Source organism: the organism of the source record quoted next, unplaced genomic scaffold (assembly GCF_019419815.1).
Source record: "Pyrus x bretschneideri cultivar Hongxiangsu unplaced genomic scaffold, Pyrus_bretschneideri_v1 Contig140, whole genome shotgun sequence".
Lineage (NCBI taxonomy): Eukaryota > Viridiplantae > Streptophyta > Magnoliopsida > Rosales > Rosaceae > Pyrus > Pyrus x bretschneideri.
The window spans coordinates 1-17356 of record NW_025999436.1 but is presented as its reverse complement, the minus strand read 5'-3'; the positions used below and the strand labels follow the sequence as shown (position 1 = coordinate 17356).

General features: G+C 35.5%; 1 protein-coding gene and 1 long non-coding RNA gene across 2 annotated transcripts; both read left to right on the top strand.

Annotated features, from left to right (window-relative positions):
- The first annotated feature begins 1112 nt into the window (after nucleotides 1-1112).
- LOC103931658 lies at nucleotides 1113-2901 on the top strand. The gene is made up of 2 exons (XR_007256749.1): nucleotides 1113-1325; nucleotides 2488-2901. It is a non-coding gene; the product is annotated as an uncharacterized LOC103931658 (long non-coding RNA).
- A 585-nt stretch (nucleotides 2902-3486) lies between these two features.
- On the top strand, nucleotides 3487-14462 carry LOC108868664 (myb family transcription factor PHL11-like). The gene is made up of 7 exons (XM_048580065.1): nucleotides 3487-3519; nucleotides 3622-3724; nucleotides 13029-13114; nucleotides 13207-13273; nucleotides 13358-13439; nucleotides 13754-13823; nucleotides 14046-14462. Exons 1-7 carry the CDS (start codon nucleotides 3487-3489, stop codon nucleotides 14460-14462), a joined length of 858 nt encoding a protein of 285 aa, XP_048436022.1.
- The last annotated feature ends 2894 nt before the right edge of the window (nucleotides 14463-17356 follow it).

The following is a 17356-nucleotide window of genomic DNA, read 5'->3' as shown; positions in this document are numbered from 1 at the left end:
CGCCTTTTACGCTCGTGCGGACAAGGAGTTTTTGGTGCCATTTGTAGTTTCAGCTCGTGCAGGCAAAGAGCTTTTTGTGCCATTTGCAGTTTCAGCTTCTGCAGGCAATGAGCGTTTGTTGTCACCTTTTAAGCTCGTGCGAACGAGGAGCTTTGTGAATTTGTCAAACGATCTTGGAGAGGCATTCCTTGTAATCTTCATAGCAAAGAGTCTATAACCCATGTTCTTATAGAATATCTGATGGATGACGATATGATATTTAGAACATGTTTAGAACACTTCTTTATAGTATAGATGATGGATGACTTTATACTATGAAGTTGATTTTCAATATATATATGTTCACTGGTTTTATACTTACCTAGTGGTCCTTTCCGCTACGGGACGTAGGGATAGATCCGATCCGTCCCGGGCAACGGTTTGGTGTTGGCATAGGGCCTGGAGTGTGTTTTTCTCTGACTGTCTGCTCAGAGACGGGGAGCCAGCAAGGGGCCTGAAGTGCATTTTCCTCTGACTGTCTGCTCAGAGACGGGGAGCTGGCATGGAGCCTGAAGTGTTATATCGGACATTCACTAGTGATTACTATTTTATGCGAATTATGATTTAAGACATTGCACAACATGCTAGGTTTCGGAAAACCTATGTTTATCATTATATTTGTGTTTTCATAAAACCTGGGGGTTAGTATGTTGATAACTATTTTATTATATATATATCAACTTGGTCCACTCATGTTTGTTTTGCGCCCCCTTCAGGACTTAGAATCAAGGCATACAATCCCGACGTCCAGGCACTTCCGCATCGGCATCTTCGAGTCCTCTTGGTGTAGGACCCACTCCTTTGTTTCATTCAATTTTATATTATTTTCTTCTAGTGTTCTAGATTAGAGGTGTGCTCTGAACACGGTCCTTATTTGCATATTCATTATTCTTTTATATTTAAAAACCTTATTTACCCTTGTTTTCAGCATTTGCACTCAATAATTGGCTTTCGTCACCCTCGGGTGTTGGCCAGCACGTGCCTATCCTGGTATTCAAGGAATATCAGGGTCGGGGCGTGTCATATAATCTGCAACATTTAATTCCTTTACTTGATTTTGTCTAGAATTCATTTAAAGATTTAAAATTTCTCTCCACTATGTTAATGGGTTTGATTTTTCCCCATCTGTTTTGCAGTTTGAGTCTACTGAGTTCTACGGATTCACTCAATTGCAATCATCTCTTCTGCAATTAATCTCTACCTTCATTGTTAGATGTATTAATACTTGGAATGTGGTTGATCATATTGCCATCTGTTTTGCAGTTGGATGTATTAATACTTGGAATGTGTGTGATCATATTGCCAGCGTTTGCTTATTTTTTTACAGCACTTGCACTGTGAAGTCAATGAAATCGGGTTCCTTTTGTCCAGTTTATAAAATTTCATATCGGCGCAAAAGTATGAATCATGATAATTTTATGTTTGTGCTGAACTATTAGAGGCTACAATTGTTTGATGTGAAATAATTTACTTTCATCATAATGAGTTTACTTCTAGGACAGTGCAACCTTTAAAGGGAAAGTATACGTTCAGACCAAAAAAAAAAGGGAAGGGATGCATCCATTCTTTTGTTTAAGATCAAAACTATTTATGAGTCATATTTATAAGCAAGTGTTTATATTAGGAGGTGGTATGTTGACTAAGCTTTTCAGTTAGAAGGTGGAGGTGTCTTTGAGGTTTAATACAAGATTCTTTAATATTAGATTAGATTTTCAAATTTTTTTAGTACATTAGGTCCGGTTTTGGGGGATTCATCTCTCTCTTTATTTCCTTATTTGTTTCATTTTCTCTTATTTTGGGGATTCACTTTCTGTTTTGTCTATTTGTTCTTTGTTTTAAGGTCTGTTGCTTTTTCTTTTTTTTGGGTTTTTTTTTTGTGGGTTTTCAGTTCGTTAATTTGTTTAGTTGTTGTTAATTTTACAATTTAATTGTTTCCCCTAATCTGGATTGTTAAGTTTTGGACATTTTTTTCCCCAAAATCCACATGAATTGAGCTTTAGTGCTTAAAGGAGACCTGGGTTTTATTCTATGCTAGAGTTTATAATGTATTTAGATTGGGAACACAATCTTTGCTGAATTCTAAGTTTTTATCAACTTTTGCATTTTTCCCCTTCAATGGTTTTAATTAATTGTTGTTTTAGTATAACTATTGCTCTCTAAGCTGCGAAATTAGGTGTAAGAAAATCTTTTGTATACTTATATGGAATTGTTGATTTCCATGGAAGCTAAGGATATGTATAATTGTATTGTGGGCTTTTGGATCTGTTGGTTTTTCTGTTTTGATCAAAATTGTTGATTTCTTTTGTGGAATTAGGTTTTAGCCTCGAATCGGAGACGTGGATGCTTGAGAACGTTTAATTTTTACATGCATTGTAAAGTGTTTGTAATTGTAAACATGTTTGAATCATACTTTCTATTTTTTTTTCATTTTTTGTTTGCATTTTTTAGGCAAGCAAAATGATGTAAACTGGCGATTTACAGTGGCTTTGAAAGGGTGATTTGCTCTTATAAAGTTCTGGAAGATAAACTGCTTTGGAGCCAGAAGCACTCAGTAGCCAGAACAGCAACCTTTCTCTCCCTTATCGGAAAATGGGTGCTTTCTAGGTGAGCCGCAATGCTCTTAATTTCAAGTAATGGGTTTGTGTTACTGTGCAGATCTGCCGAACTTCACATTTAGTTTCTTGGAATTGTTATTTTCTTTTTCAATTATATATTTTAGTGCTATTATGTTTGTCGTTCAGTGCTGGAAAATTGGAAAGCTCTAGAAACAATATAGTTTTTGAGCTAATGTGAAGATTTTGGGTTGAATACTTTGATTCCGTTTTTCTATTTGCACTTAGAAAAACAGAGGATTGTGGTTAATTATTGTGATGTGAAGATTATTCATGGTTTGAAAACCCGCAGCAAAGCGCGAGCATTCTTGTAGTTACTATAAGTTGTTTAGTTGCAATTGATTGGATGTTGGGTTAATCTTAATTTTGGTCAAGATAAATTACTATGGCTGTGGAAATTGAACTAAAAAGTACATTTCTTTTTTAAAATTGAATTTTTTATTTTTCCCACCAGGAAACAGGTGGTTACAAATTATTTACTCCACTAGTAAAAGAATTTGTTAAATTACTATGAGCTATTTAAATGTTTAATTTCCATTTGAAAACTTGGGGAATTCTAGGTATGTTGTTTACGGAAGAAGCTCAGTCTCAAATCCCTCAAACGATCTCTCATTTGCCACTTTGTCTTCGTAGGTTGTGGAACATGATTTTCTCTATCCGAGTGAATTTGTGCCTTATTAGGTTATGTTTATCCGCTAAGTGTGTATTTTGGAAATGCTTATTTGATGAATGCACTGGTATAATTGATCAGTAAATTACTATGATCGGTGTGTTTCTGTGGAAGTGATTCATGCCGGTTCTGGGTTACGGTTTTCGGGGTTAGATTTGTGAATCTATGGGATTTGCGGACAAAGAGTCTCCGGTTTTGGTGTGTTTCTGTGGAAGTGATTCATGCCGGTTCTGGATTACGGTTTTCGGGGTTAGATTTCTGAATCTATGGGATTTGCTGACAAAGAGTCTCTGGTTTTAGGGAGGGAGGGAGGATGCGCAAGATAGCAAGAGCCATCTGAAGGAGGCGCACGATATCCAGTCTCAGATTAAGAGTGCTATGCTCTCATGTGAGAGAGAGAGAGGTAATGGTGGAGGATGCGCAAGATTGCAAGAGGCCTCTGAAGGAGGCACACGATATCCAATCCCAGATTAAGAGTGCTATGATCTCATGCGTCCCTTACTTCAAAGAATTATCCGAGTAATCTCTCTCTCTCTCTCTCTCTCTCTCTCTCTCTCTCTCTCTATTCTCTCTGAATTTGTGTGCTTTTGATGAATTAATTTTAAATAGTTGTGATTTTTCTTTTCTTTTATGCCAAAATGTGTGGTATAAATTCATGCTGGATTGTTTTGTACTGAAAGTTTGTAACTTTGATTTTTGTTTTTTAGGGTTTACTCATGCGTATTATAACTTAAATAAGAGCCACTGTGTAGACAAGCGTGTTTAGGTGTGTGATTAACTGTTGATCATACTTAGGATTGGCATGTTTAGTTGTTTTGTTTGGGGTTCTTGGGGATTTTTTGGGTCGATATATTCTTAAGTTGCATTTAAAAGCTTAATTGCAGAGAACCAGTAGTAAATAAGTCACAGTATAATGATTTGATAATCTATGGATTATATGTCATTCTGCTTCGTAAATCAAATTGCTAATGCAGTGTGTTTGATTTGTTTCCTCTTGAGGTACTCTTGTGGCCGGCTGCCAGCCCAATGCGACTGATCGCATCCCGCAAGATTAATTTATCCACGTTCGAGAATTTCTCATTATACAATTCTACTGCATTTTTTCTTTAAATTTAAATTTAAATATTTTGGTTTTGGTTATGCAGTTTGTCGATTTCTGCTACGATAATAAGGGAATCCAGAGGATCGAGGCCAGTCGATCTGAGGTTTGTAATACTTGATCCCTTCCTTTCTCTCTTTCTGTGAACTTCTTGAAATTGACGATGCACATTCTGATTCTTGCTGTGTTTGGGAGCGGAGAAAGCTCTGGATTAGCTTTGATCACTTGAATTTTATCTTAGTTCAACACAGTCCAACTACATAAACCTACTATTGGGCTATTTCTATGGAGGGTTTATGTTTACTTTTGTTAGTCTATTGACAGTTTGATATGTCTATCATGTTGATGGAACTAAATTGTGAGTTAATTATGGTTTAGATTGTTGAATTTTGAATTCGGAATTCCCTTCGGAAACTATCACAAGCGATGTGCCTGTTGTGACTACAGGAATCAAAAGCGAGTGAAAGGTAAAGCTTTTCTCTCCAAACATTCATCGCCAGCAATTCCAACCAGAACCAGGTATATCTTTCCTCTTGCTTTCTCTCTAATATGTTCTATCCCAATTTCTCTTAGAAAGTAAGGGTTTTGGTTGCATTCTTGGATTAGATTTGTCTATATTCCATTGCATCTTAGTTTTCTCTAATATGAGTATTCGATTCTGATATATCATTTTCCTCCATTTGACATGATTTTGGATTATTAGGGACTCAGGCTTGCCTTCTGCATTTTCGTTGAAGAAAAGGCTTTTAGGTGAGTAATTTACTAATTTGGTTTTGATTATCAGCTAAAGAGAATAGGGGGTTTAATTTGTAATTATTTTGATGTGACGAAAAATTTTAGATTTGACAGATTTTTCCAGTTCAGGATGATAAAAATTTAGGGCCTTGATTTGTTGATGTGATTTCCACGTACTCTGAATTCAAATAGAAATGCAAGGATATATTAGATGTGTGAGTAAATTTTCAATCTTCATCTATTTGTTTAACCCTTAACGATTTGTGAATTATTGATTGATAATTTTATAGTATGTATGCTATTATTGATTTAGAAAAATTAGTTTGTTAAGTTTTTGGGCTTGGTTGTTTTGGCATGTTGATGTTATAAAGCTCCTCTTTATAGTTAGGTTGAAAATCATGTTAATGGATTCTTTTTTTTTTTTTTTTTTTTGTTGGTCCGATCTGTAATATATGAGATTGTTTTGCTTGAATCAAAATTTGATATTTTTTTTTGTGTGAAATTTTAATGAAATCACAAATTTGTCAGGTATACCTTAGATTCTTGGTTGCATATTCACCTTCCCACAGCTATTACATTGTCTCTTGATTGGATGGATTTTTATAATTTTCAGGATCTACAGTTGCAATGCTTTTGATGCATGAAGTAAGAAGGAAACTACTACTCTTATGGAGCTTCTTTGGCATGGTAAGCTGAAGTTGCATATCATTTTTTTCGTACACAGAATTCATTATCTTGCTATATTGGCCATTAGCAGTGTCTGACAATTGGCAAAGTGTACGAATAAATGTGTGGAAGTTTGAATTGTATAGATAAAAGTGAATTTTAACAACTCTAACTTAGATTTCTTGATAATTTGATCCGCATCTTTCTTTCATTTGTGTTCGGCTATTTTACTTTTTTTTTTCTTTACGTGAATACAACTATTGATCGAAAGTCACAAAAACTACTTAACGACCGCCAAAATGTTTGTGTTAAAAAGAACAGAAATGATATAAAGCTCAAATTTTGGGCACTTAAATATATGTTTTTTTTTTTTCAATTACAATTACTCGCATGAAAATTCAATTGGGTTTGTTCTGGTCTCCAAGAATTTTTCTTTGATAGGTTACTAATTAATTCATGTGGTGTGAGTTTAGTTTTTTCTTTTTTGCTTATGTAAGTATGATTTGGAATGAACATCTCAATTTGCTGTATATAAATTTGCAATATAAAAGCTCAAAGAGAGGTGAATTAGAAAAAATGGTGGGAGAACGATGGAATTGAGGAGTTGAGAGTTTACGGGATTTACCTGAATTTCCGTATGATGTCCCTGGTATTGCTAGATCATTGAGACTGACTGTCTGGTTGATTATTCACCAATTTGAAATATTTAAGTGTTAACTTTTCTTTAATTCCTTTAATTTTTGTATTGTCATTAGATTCGTTTCGTTTTTTTGCTTAATTTATCTTGAGAATGTTTGCATCTTAATACTTATTTTAAATATGTTAATTTGTCCCTTTTTTCTATAGAATGTTGTGCAATGTGAATGTTGGTTATTCTCGATCTTCAAATAGTGATTATTTGACGACTTCTCCAAACTTGGCTACTCAGCCTTTCAAATACATAGCTACGAATGAGAGAGGAACCAGATGAGCTAGAGTCGGGTTTGTACCATTCTAAATTATTCATTTAGATACCAATAAAAGATATGGGTTGCCAATTCAGTTTTGCTTTTTCTATGTCAATCATTTTCCTTTGATAGCACTTCGTTTTGATTTGTGAATGAACTATATACTTTATCTCGGGTCACAGTATAACGTTTAACGATCGAATTTGTAAGGTAGTTTAGCAATTTTTTCAAAAACTAATTATTCATGTCTGATGCTCAAGTATTATGTCTTCTATTTTTCTACTTTCCCTTTTCTATGTTTTCCTCTATGTAGTAGGTTGATTACTTGAAACGATGAGTATAATACTGATGGCGCAATATGATCTACAAATGAATGGTTTCTTATAGCATGCATATCCATACATAGCAAGCAAAGTTACACTTCATTGGTTCTTAGTTACTATGTAGTCTTTTTGGTTACTTTGTGTGAAAATTATTCATGACTATCGTGGATAATACATTCAGCACCCCCAGCAAGGCGCTGACACATTTTCTAGTCTATTCTAAAGTTGGAAGTTCAATTGGCACTATTCATCTTGCGTATTGAAATGGGCTTCGATTTTGATTTAATTACAATGTTGCAATTACTCTATTCTAAAGCCACTAGGTTTTAAAATAATTAAAAAATTCAAAGGAGGTCCGCTTGGGTTTGTTGTATTTGGGCCGTACATCAGGTGTTTGATGGGCTTTGGTCCGTGCTAAGTGAGGCCGGGCCTTTTAGGTGTCAAACGTCGGAAATACCCATCTACAGTTGAGATCGCACGGCTGGGATTGAAATTTTAAGTGGCAATTTGTCAGTTTCGTTTGGGACGGGATGGGGTTGATGGAGTGAGTTCGTGCAGATCTTCGATTCTGTCGTTGGAATTCCGGGATGGTCTGATATTCGGTGAGGGAAAGACAGGCAGAGAGAGGAAGAGAGAGGGAGGACTGGGGAAGCAAAGATGGCAGAGACAGAAAGAGGGAGCTGGTGCGAAAGAGAAAAAGTTGGGGGGGAGGGGGGGGGGGTGGTGCGGGGTTTGTGTTACAGTTGTCAAGTTCCCGGTTTTCCTCCTGAAATCATGCCTTCCTTTCGGTCAAACTGAGAGGGATGGGTATGAAATAATGTGAAGGTAGGTTTGTTGTATACTCTGACTCAAATTTAAAAATGGTTTCTTTACTTTTGAGTTTGGTTGAACAACAACATTTTCTACTTTCTGGAGTTCATCCTCTTTATTTTAGCCTAGGTTGACTCACTCCACTCTCTTTATGTCTCTCACTCAGTTCGAAGCTCTTCAACTTTTTTGCACAAATTGCTCAAAAATTCTTGCTCTCAAACATCTTAGATCCCTCACTCACCATTCTGGCATGGACGCCCCAAAGGTATATTTCTCTCATTGCTTTCGGAATTCTGTATATACATATACATATATATATATATATGCTGACATGTATGAAGATATTCACATATGGTAGAACTAAAAGGACAGTAGAATGCTCGAATAATGGAATAGAGTCGAGGTTATGGTGAGAAAGGACAGTAAATAGCTATCACTATGTGAATGTCTTATTTTCTTTCACTATGTAATAGCTATCACTAACTTTTGTTTTTACTGTCTTATTGTGTCTCCCATGTAGAGAGATAGAACTAAAAGGACAGTAAAAAGCTTGAATAGTGGAACGTAGTCGAGATTAGGCCCGACCTATCTGGTAATCTTTCTATTTTACCAAAGTCAAATTGCAATTTGTTTTGGAACAAAGAAAGATGCTCTGTTAATCTAGGAATATGGCACCCCTTTGGTTTTTGGAAAGGATTTGGTGCATTATCGAATAAGAGTTTTTTTTCTTTAGAATTATATAATCAATGCTTATGTATGCTATCTGCAGATGATACAGTAACAACTGCAAATACGTTGGGAGGAAGATCATATTCCTTTTGTGGTGCAGGTGGAGTTTGTTATTGTATGCGGTTCTTTTCATTTTATGGCCATATGAAGTTGCAGATGCAAATATTTCTTAAGGTGGTTTTCTTCACTATGAACAGATTCATACACGCATACTTATTCACGCTTGCACACAAACTTTGGGGTTCCTAAGATTTTCCCTTGGGTTTCATAGGTACATGATGATCCTTCTAACGCTCCAGTTTGATGGTCCAACTCAATGGGTGAGTAATGTCGTTTATTTTCATGCGCTTGTTTTCTGGAAGTTCATTCCTCTTTTGGGATATATGAATATATAGGCATTGTTTAAATTACAATATTTTATTAAGTTAAATTGTTTAAATTACTTATTTATAATTTTAGCCCTTGCGCCACTTGGAGGGACTCCTGGTAGAGCTCATAGCAATTGATGCAAGCCCATCTCCAACCAGAGGGAATGAACAGTGCATGGCATATTTCTTACCGTCTCTAACCAAGGGACCAGAGGGCCATAGGCCAAACATAGGCCTCTGATAAAAAATCATCTACAACCGAGGGTCAAAGGGCTATAGAGTCAAACATAATTTATTATTTAAATTTAAAAACTACAACTTAAGTTTAAAAAACAACTACAACAAACTAAATGTAATATAATTAAATATTTAAAATAAATTGTGAAATGAAAATGCTTATGAAAGGAACTACAACTACATCCATTATAATTTTCCCACATCAGCCATGGGAGATGAATGAGCAAGGAAACATGCTTATAAAATGAACACCCCAACTTTGACCAAATCACCTTTCTAGCCCCAAAAAACCTAAACCCATAATTAAATATTATTTAGAAAATTTTGGCCCCAAAAAAAAAGAAAAAATTAAATCCAATTGTAACTTATGTGAGCATGACGTTAGCTAGTCGTTGCTAGCTGGCATCACGCTGACGTCAGCTAGCCATTGGTTTTGAATATGTGGCCTGGCTCAGGGCTGGATGGCTGGTTCCTTTAGGCCAGCCAATTGGCCCTTTGGCCCTTTTTTGTCTAGTGGGGTCCATGAGCCCTTTGACCTGGCTCTAGGTTGGAGACGGTTTTCGGGTTATTTTCGGCCCTTTGGACCTTTCGGTTGGAGATGGCCTAAGTCCCTTACTTCCATAATAAGGTAGTAGAGCTCATAGCAATTGCTGTAAGTCCCCTTACTTCCGTAATGCGGACACTTACATTTATGATCATTTTTAAGTTAGGTGTTGAAAAACTACTTGAGAATTCCATGAACATGGAAAGCATAACATCTTGGTTACTTGGAGAGTCAAATATATGGCCATTACATTAACAATGGAAATGTAGTGTTAGTTGTACTATGAATACTATTATTTTTATTACTTTTCAAACAATTCAGAGTTATTTATTTAGACATATTTTATATGTTATAGTCTATCATCCCAAAAACCTCCCCTCGCTTCTCACAAGGCTAGAGTGAAAAATAAAGAACAAGAATAATTTTCTGTTTTGATTTTTTCGTTCCCAAGAATATGATTTTTCATTTTATTGCTGGATATTGACCTGAATAATCTGCTTTGTTGTCTTAGAGGGTAAGCAAGGGAAGCAACCTTTCGACATTGATCTCACACCCTATCGAGATTAGAAGAATTGAAGCTACTCTATTGGCAAGAATGGTGGTATAACACATTTAAGTATTTGTCTGTTTTTCTTTTGTTACCCATTACTGTGAATCAGTGGTGTGTAAAAGCCCATCCTAGAGTAAAAAGGAGAGCACATCCACCCTCAGTTAGTGGCACTTTTCTATTGTTTCTGTACTATTCATCTCCTATCATAGCAATTAGGTGATGTCTGTGTCTTATGTATTACATTACATGTGTTGCAACTTGCCAGTATTATGCTGCCTTCATATTGCCAGTAATACAAATATACAATAGCAGAGGCATACCAAGATCTATTATTTGGTGTCCTTTCCATATTGTATTTACTTTACATCCTATCAAAGCAATTAGGTCATGTTCTGCTATTGTTTGCGTGTTCAGTGCATACGTACATATGTCTTGAGGTTTTACATAATCTAATGCATACATTTGATCTCTGTTATTTTTGTTTTTGAGAGTGTCTGATAGTTTGAAAACCCGCAATAGAGCGCGGGTAATTTTTCTAGTTAAGTTCTATGATTGGTCACTTCTTTTCTTTCTTGTAATTTATTGTTTAGTATCACACTCATAAGTTTAATATATTCAACTCAAAAATAAGAATCACTCTCATTGCACTCAAATTTTCTGACCCACTATAGGAGTTTGATTCCTATATTATTGATATCACTCTCAATTCTCCAACGCACTATAGAAGGCCTTACAATCTTTTGATAGAAGAGTTTAGGTTTAAAAAATTAAAATACATATATATATATATATATATATATATATATATGGTTTAGCACACATGCAATACGATGAAATCAAAATACTTAAAACAAAAAAATAAGAAAAACTAGTGCAACTTTCGCAGGGAACTCGCTTACCATAAACACATGCAGCAGACCTTTTAAATCCATAAATGACTCTAATGGGACAAGTGAAGTATGTTGAGGGTTTTCAAAGACATTATCCACAAACATTATATGATAGTTACGATGATCGACACTCAATGACTATAAGGAGATCCATTACTCTAGGGTTGTCAGCGACTGAACTGATTGTGCCGAGGACTCTGTCCAATCCATTTAAAAAGTATGGCCCTAAATAGAGGGTGCTTTGCACATGGCGCATTCGGAAGACCACTTGTATGGAAAATGAATAGTAAAGATTGATATATGAAATCAAACGGTGAAGATTATTTTAAAAAGGGACTACTTGGTAGGTTGAAATACCGAAAACAAATCTTATGCAATGCAGATCGATGGCTTCTATAGGTCATTAATTAATCTCTTTCTCCTTCCACAAAATAACAAATATATATTTATGAGGTAATATATATTTGCGATGTTTTCAACGGATTTGGTTTCTTGCCGGATTCCTTCCCTGGGGATTCTAAGGATCAACGAACACGGACCGTTGATAAAAAATCGTGCGGTCCTAATTAAATGCTTTTTATAGTTTTAAAAGTAAAGCAGCATCGTTTTGCGTGAAAAATATAAAAAAGGATAAAATTGTGACCGCACGATTTTTTATCCACGGTCCATGTTCGTTGTGGAGGGAATCCGGCGAGGATCCAAATCCATTTTCAACAACTAAGTTGGTTAATTAGCTGTAGTCATTGGACTGAAGCCAGATTCGATTGAATAGCTTAGCTCATTGCAGGGCTTTAACTAATGTGGAGACACTGGCAGGTAACCGAAAGAAACAATGTAGAAAATGAACTCTTTCGATTTTCGTACATGTGGAATTCACATATTGATTGTATCTTATGTACACAAAGAAACATTCAAACGCTTAATCAGTCATTATTAGTTGTGACAATCATTTCACAACTAAGTAAAATGAATAATGAAATGTTTAGTTTTACTAGTACTAAGCATTGATCCCACACCCGAGCAAAGAGTTTAAAACATTCCCCTCCGATTTGGCCTCCATTCCAAAGAAAAGAAACAAATAAACAATCAAAATTTGCAAAAATTCACTTGAAAATTATTTGAATTCTTGGAATTGGCGTGAGCTTTGAACTTAGTCAAGAATTCGAGTATTCCCCTTCTCCGTGCCCAGAGTTTGAACAATCCCCTCCCGTCTTGGCCTCATTTTAGAGACAATTAAGAAGAAAAAAATATAGAGTTGTAAAAGGACACCGGCATCTCTAGTGGACAGATCCAAATATGAGATATAAAAGCATATTTACTTCTCATTTTGCATCTTCAAAAGATGTGAATGTGGAGTTAACGGAGGAGATGTAAATTGGAGACTTTTTTTTTTTTTTTTTCTCTCTCTCTATAACTCACAAAAACCCCGTTCTATAGATGTAAAAAAAATGTGTATTTACATTTTTGTTTGGGAGAAAACGATATAGTTATATAAATACAATTTATATGCTAGTATTAGGAATAGTACACTTCTTTGAAATATGTCCGATGACTATCTTTCGACGTTAATATGAGTAAGCCCGAAAAATCTGGCCTAATAAACAAAGCCCAATCCATTTTTTTGGACCGTTTCTCAATTAATGTGTGTCATTTTGTAAATTTCAGTTCGATTTCGGTTTTATTTTTTAGTTAACCAAAATTTCAGTTTGGTTTTTTATTTGGCATTTTCGGTTTGGTTACCAAACCGAAACCTTCTAATTCTGTTATTAATCCAGTTAGTTTAATTTTGGAGAGGATCTCTGTTTTCAGAAGCAACTCCAAAGTCTGTCCTGAGTCTCCTGACACTCATGGGATTGAAGGGATTAACTTCGTACCATTTGAAAAGCCATTTGCAGGTATTCTTTGCTGATTCTTTATTTGTTTTATTTTGTTCAATTTAACACACATCTTCAGTCACTCTCACTTTGCTAAACTCGTCAATTCACAGAAGTATAGGCTTCGACAGCATGCTCGGAAACAGAACTCCATCGAAGAACAAACCCGAAAGAATAACGGTGAACTAGTGGAAACAAATGCCTAAAAGTAACTGATATGAAGAATTCATAATCTACTAATGCCTTTGTATTTTAAAATTCTAGGGGATTCATATGTACATTTCAGTAATCTTCATTCCACAAGTTCTGGCATCACATCATCAGGAGGTGCGAAAACCGAACAAGGGTACGTGAAACCAGCACTTCTCGGTTCCGCTTTGATTACAGCTTGGTTTGCCAGTACTTAACTGCTATTAAAATTGCATTCCTGTTTGTGCATTTCGTATAGTCCTCCTCTTGTAGTGCTCTGGATACCGTTGTTGCCATCCATGTCTTTCAGATCACTCTGAAAATTTACTTGCTTTTGTCTTTGTTCTTTTACATTTTATTTGTTTAAAGTTCAACCATTCACAAAAGATGCTTAAGCTAGTTAATGATCACATATTTTCTGTTTCGATTGTTTCGAGCGCTTGGATACTAACGGTAATATACTGAAACTAGAACCATTCCATTGTCGGAGGCTCTCAAGTGTCAGATTGAAGTACAAAACAGATTGCAAGAGCAGCTTGTGGTATGTTGCTTTGCTATTATTTACCTAAACCCGAACCTAGTGTCCAAATAATCTTCTAGCCTTTACTTGTGACGATGTGAAAGGCGAATCCCACATCGAAGGCTTAATAAACCTTGCAGTGGCTTCTAAGGAGGGCCACTGCCCCTTTCTATTTCGTTTTGGATAGAACCTCAACATTCATATGGCCCATCTTCTGATCATTGTTGCTACCTTTTAAAATAGGTTCAAAAGAAGTTGCAGATGAGAATTGAAGCTCAAGAGAAGTACTTGCAAGCTATATTGGAGAAGGCCCAAAAGGGTCTCACCCTCGACGTAAAAGGGTCCCATAATATAGAAGCAACAAGAGCACAATTAACGGATTTCAATTTGGCTCTATCGAATTTTCTGGAGAATATGAGCGAACAAGATCGAAGAGGAAACACAGCAGAGATTATGAATGATGCTTATAAGAACAATGGATCAACTTTTCAGATTTATGAACATGGAATAAGAGAAGAAAATAAAGATACAAAGCTTAAGGTTGAGGGGGGTTCCATACATTTTGACTTCAATAGCAAAGGAAGCTATGATTATGTTGGTCCAAATGGAGGTGAATTCGAAACAAGAAGCTTTCGTTTACAAGATACTACAACACTTTGATGACAAAGACTTTAGCACTCTTTTGGATGCCTATAAATTTTTTTTGTTCACATAGCTGCTTGTATTCTATCTGAAAGAAGTTGCTAAATGCTAATATATTATACATGTTAGCAAAAAAAGAAAAAAAATTGGCTTTTATTTGTATAATGTTATTTAGCTTTTTTTTTTTTTTTTTGACAGATGTATCGTTTATTATTCAGAGTTTCATAGAAAATAAATTTTATTTACACTCAATAATCTTCTTTTCATACCCAACTTGAAAATTTTGTCCCGCAAACTTACCTTTTTACCCTCAAATACAAAATTGACGAACTCAAAAAAAAAAAAAAAAAAAAAAAACAGACACATAAACCCACCCAACCACCTACTGTGGCAGTAATCGGATTTGATTCCGCGTCATTCCAAAAATTGTTGTCGCCGACCTATTTATCTTGTCAATGTTCAATTCTTCGTGCTCATCTCTATGAGGCTAGATTTTGGTCTGGCTACTATTTCCTTAAAACTTAATGAACCAATTAAAAAAAAACTGGTATGATCTTGCAATTCGTGGAATAAGGATGCAGTCCCAAACGTGGACAAGTTAAAAAGCTATATATGCTTTCAAGGATGACAAAGCTGGTAGTCATTTGAAATTGGGTGAAGAGGGAATTGAGGAGAGATCAAAATTTGAGAGAGAGAGAGTGATCAATATCTATATCAGAAGCCCTATATTTCTCTGATGAACCCAGTCAGCTCAGGCAACACGATCTCCCAATTTCGTCGAAGGCCACAACCCTCCTCCAATATCATTTTACTGTCCTTCTCCACCCTCCGTTAATCCATCTTTTCAATTTCCAACAACCCACCCAACTGTCAATTGGGGCTCTCTGGGCCACTTCGACCCACCCATTCGCTAGTTGATAATAACTTTCTGCATCCTTTTTTTCATTAGGGCATAATGGGAATATAAAATTAAAAAAAAAATTACTAGTGGTAAAGATAAGTTAACTGGGTCTAAATAAAATTTTCCTTTATAGAAATTGGTTTTTATTTGTATACTTCTATTTAACGAGATAAAAAATTGACTTTTATCTGATAAAACCCTAGTTGATGCAAGATATCAATCTTCTCTTCTCACTTATTTAGAATGGAGTAGCAAGTTTCAAGTTCCTTCTCGATTTCTTAATTAATTTATTTAGTATTCAAAGCTACCAAAATATGGAATTAAAGTCATACATACATTAACTCTGAAGAAAAACAACTTTTATTGAACACTACAACACATCAGACATAACCACACAGCTCATACGATCTGTGTTTATTGGTTTATAACACACACGTAATACAGTGAAACTAAAATGCTTAGGGGAAAAAAAAAGACACTAGCAATGAAAACTAATGCCACTTTCACTAGGAACTAGATTGCATTGTGCGCATAGATGACCTTGATGGGACTAGTAAAGTCTCGTGAGAGTTTCCAGAGACATTACCCACAAACATCATGTGATAGTTATGATCATGGACGCCCAATGGTTGTAAAGAGATCCACTCCGTAAGCGTCAAGGTCTGGCTTGACTGCGCAGAGGATTGCGTCCGAACCATCTATATCAATGTCTGGCCTTAAATAAAGGTTTCTGTTCACATGGTGCACTCGGAAGATCACTTGTGTGTCGTTGGTTGATTCGGATATCTTAAGCTCGAACAATGTGGAATCTTCATCATCCGTTTCATTGTTTGTGTACATAGCCCTCCTCTACTGGTGCTTTGGATGCCGTTGTTGCCATCCATGTCTTTCGGATCACCTTGAAAATTTACTTTCTTTTGTCTTTTGTTCTTTTAGATTTTACTATAAAGAGGCCCGCGCAATGCTGCTGGTTTTGAAACTGTATAAAACGTAGCAAAAAGAAAATGGGTTTGTTTCTTCACTTTGTTCCTCCTCCTTTCTTCTGATACGTAACTGGTTTGACACTTTCCACAGTTCCAAAGCCGCCTGCTTGAGAAAACCAGTTTCTGCCAGCTCAACAAACCCTGCTTCTCCAAGATGGTTCTGAACAAAGCTTCACCTGCATCACTCACTCCCTGGTCTATACACCGACATGCAACTTTTGATTTGATTATTATATATTTTATTATGTCGATACACTACTATGGAAACAAAAATAATTACACAATACAATTCAAAAGGTCAGTGATATGAAATACTTCAGATTAAAATACTTGTGACACAACTCCATACTTGCCAACATGGAAGCAAAAGGAGGAAAGGAATGCATATTCTACTTTACCTTCAGGGTAAGCACTTGAAAGCTCTTTTTGGACTACTGTGTGCTCATCCTAATTTTGTGATCGCTCAAATTCAAGTGTAGCCTCTCTTTTCTAGTGAGAGATTCCACTGCAGCCTGATAGGCATATTCAAACATTTAATAATCTACAGAAAATAACTAAACTCAGCCATATTAAATATGGAACCCACTTACTTACCATTTATCTTATCCAACTCTTATTTCGGTTTCTCTGTTAAAGCTTCGCAATAATCTAATCCAATTACTCTTCCTTGCTTTTTAATGAGATCCCTACAATCAAACAAACATAATTATTCTAGTAAACACCTTCGAATTCAAACACATAAAAGATGTTATTCATACCCATATCGTTGCATTGCCGTTCTGATCTTGAAAAATTAAAATTAATAATAATCGTTCAAATCATATTACAATGTATGATCATCAATAAATTTAAGAAAATTTAAAATGAATTCAATTCACTCCAAACGATGATATTATATGTTCACGTATATATTAACAACAAAAAATTCAGTTTCTAGCCATTGGGATAAATATGAGAAAAGAAAACATTAATTCGAGTGTCTACACATATGAACATCGCATAAAAATCATAACAAAATCCAAATCAGT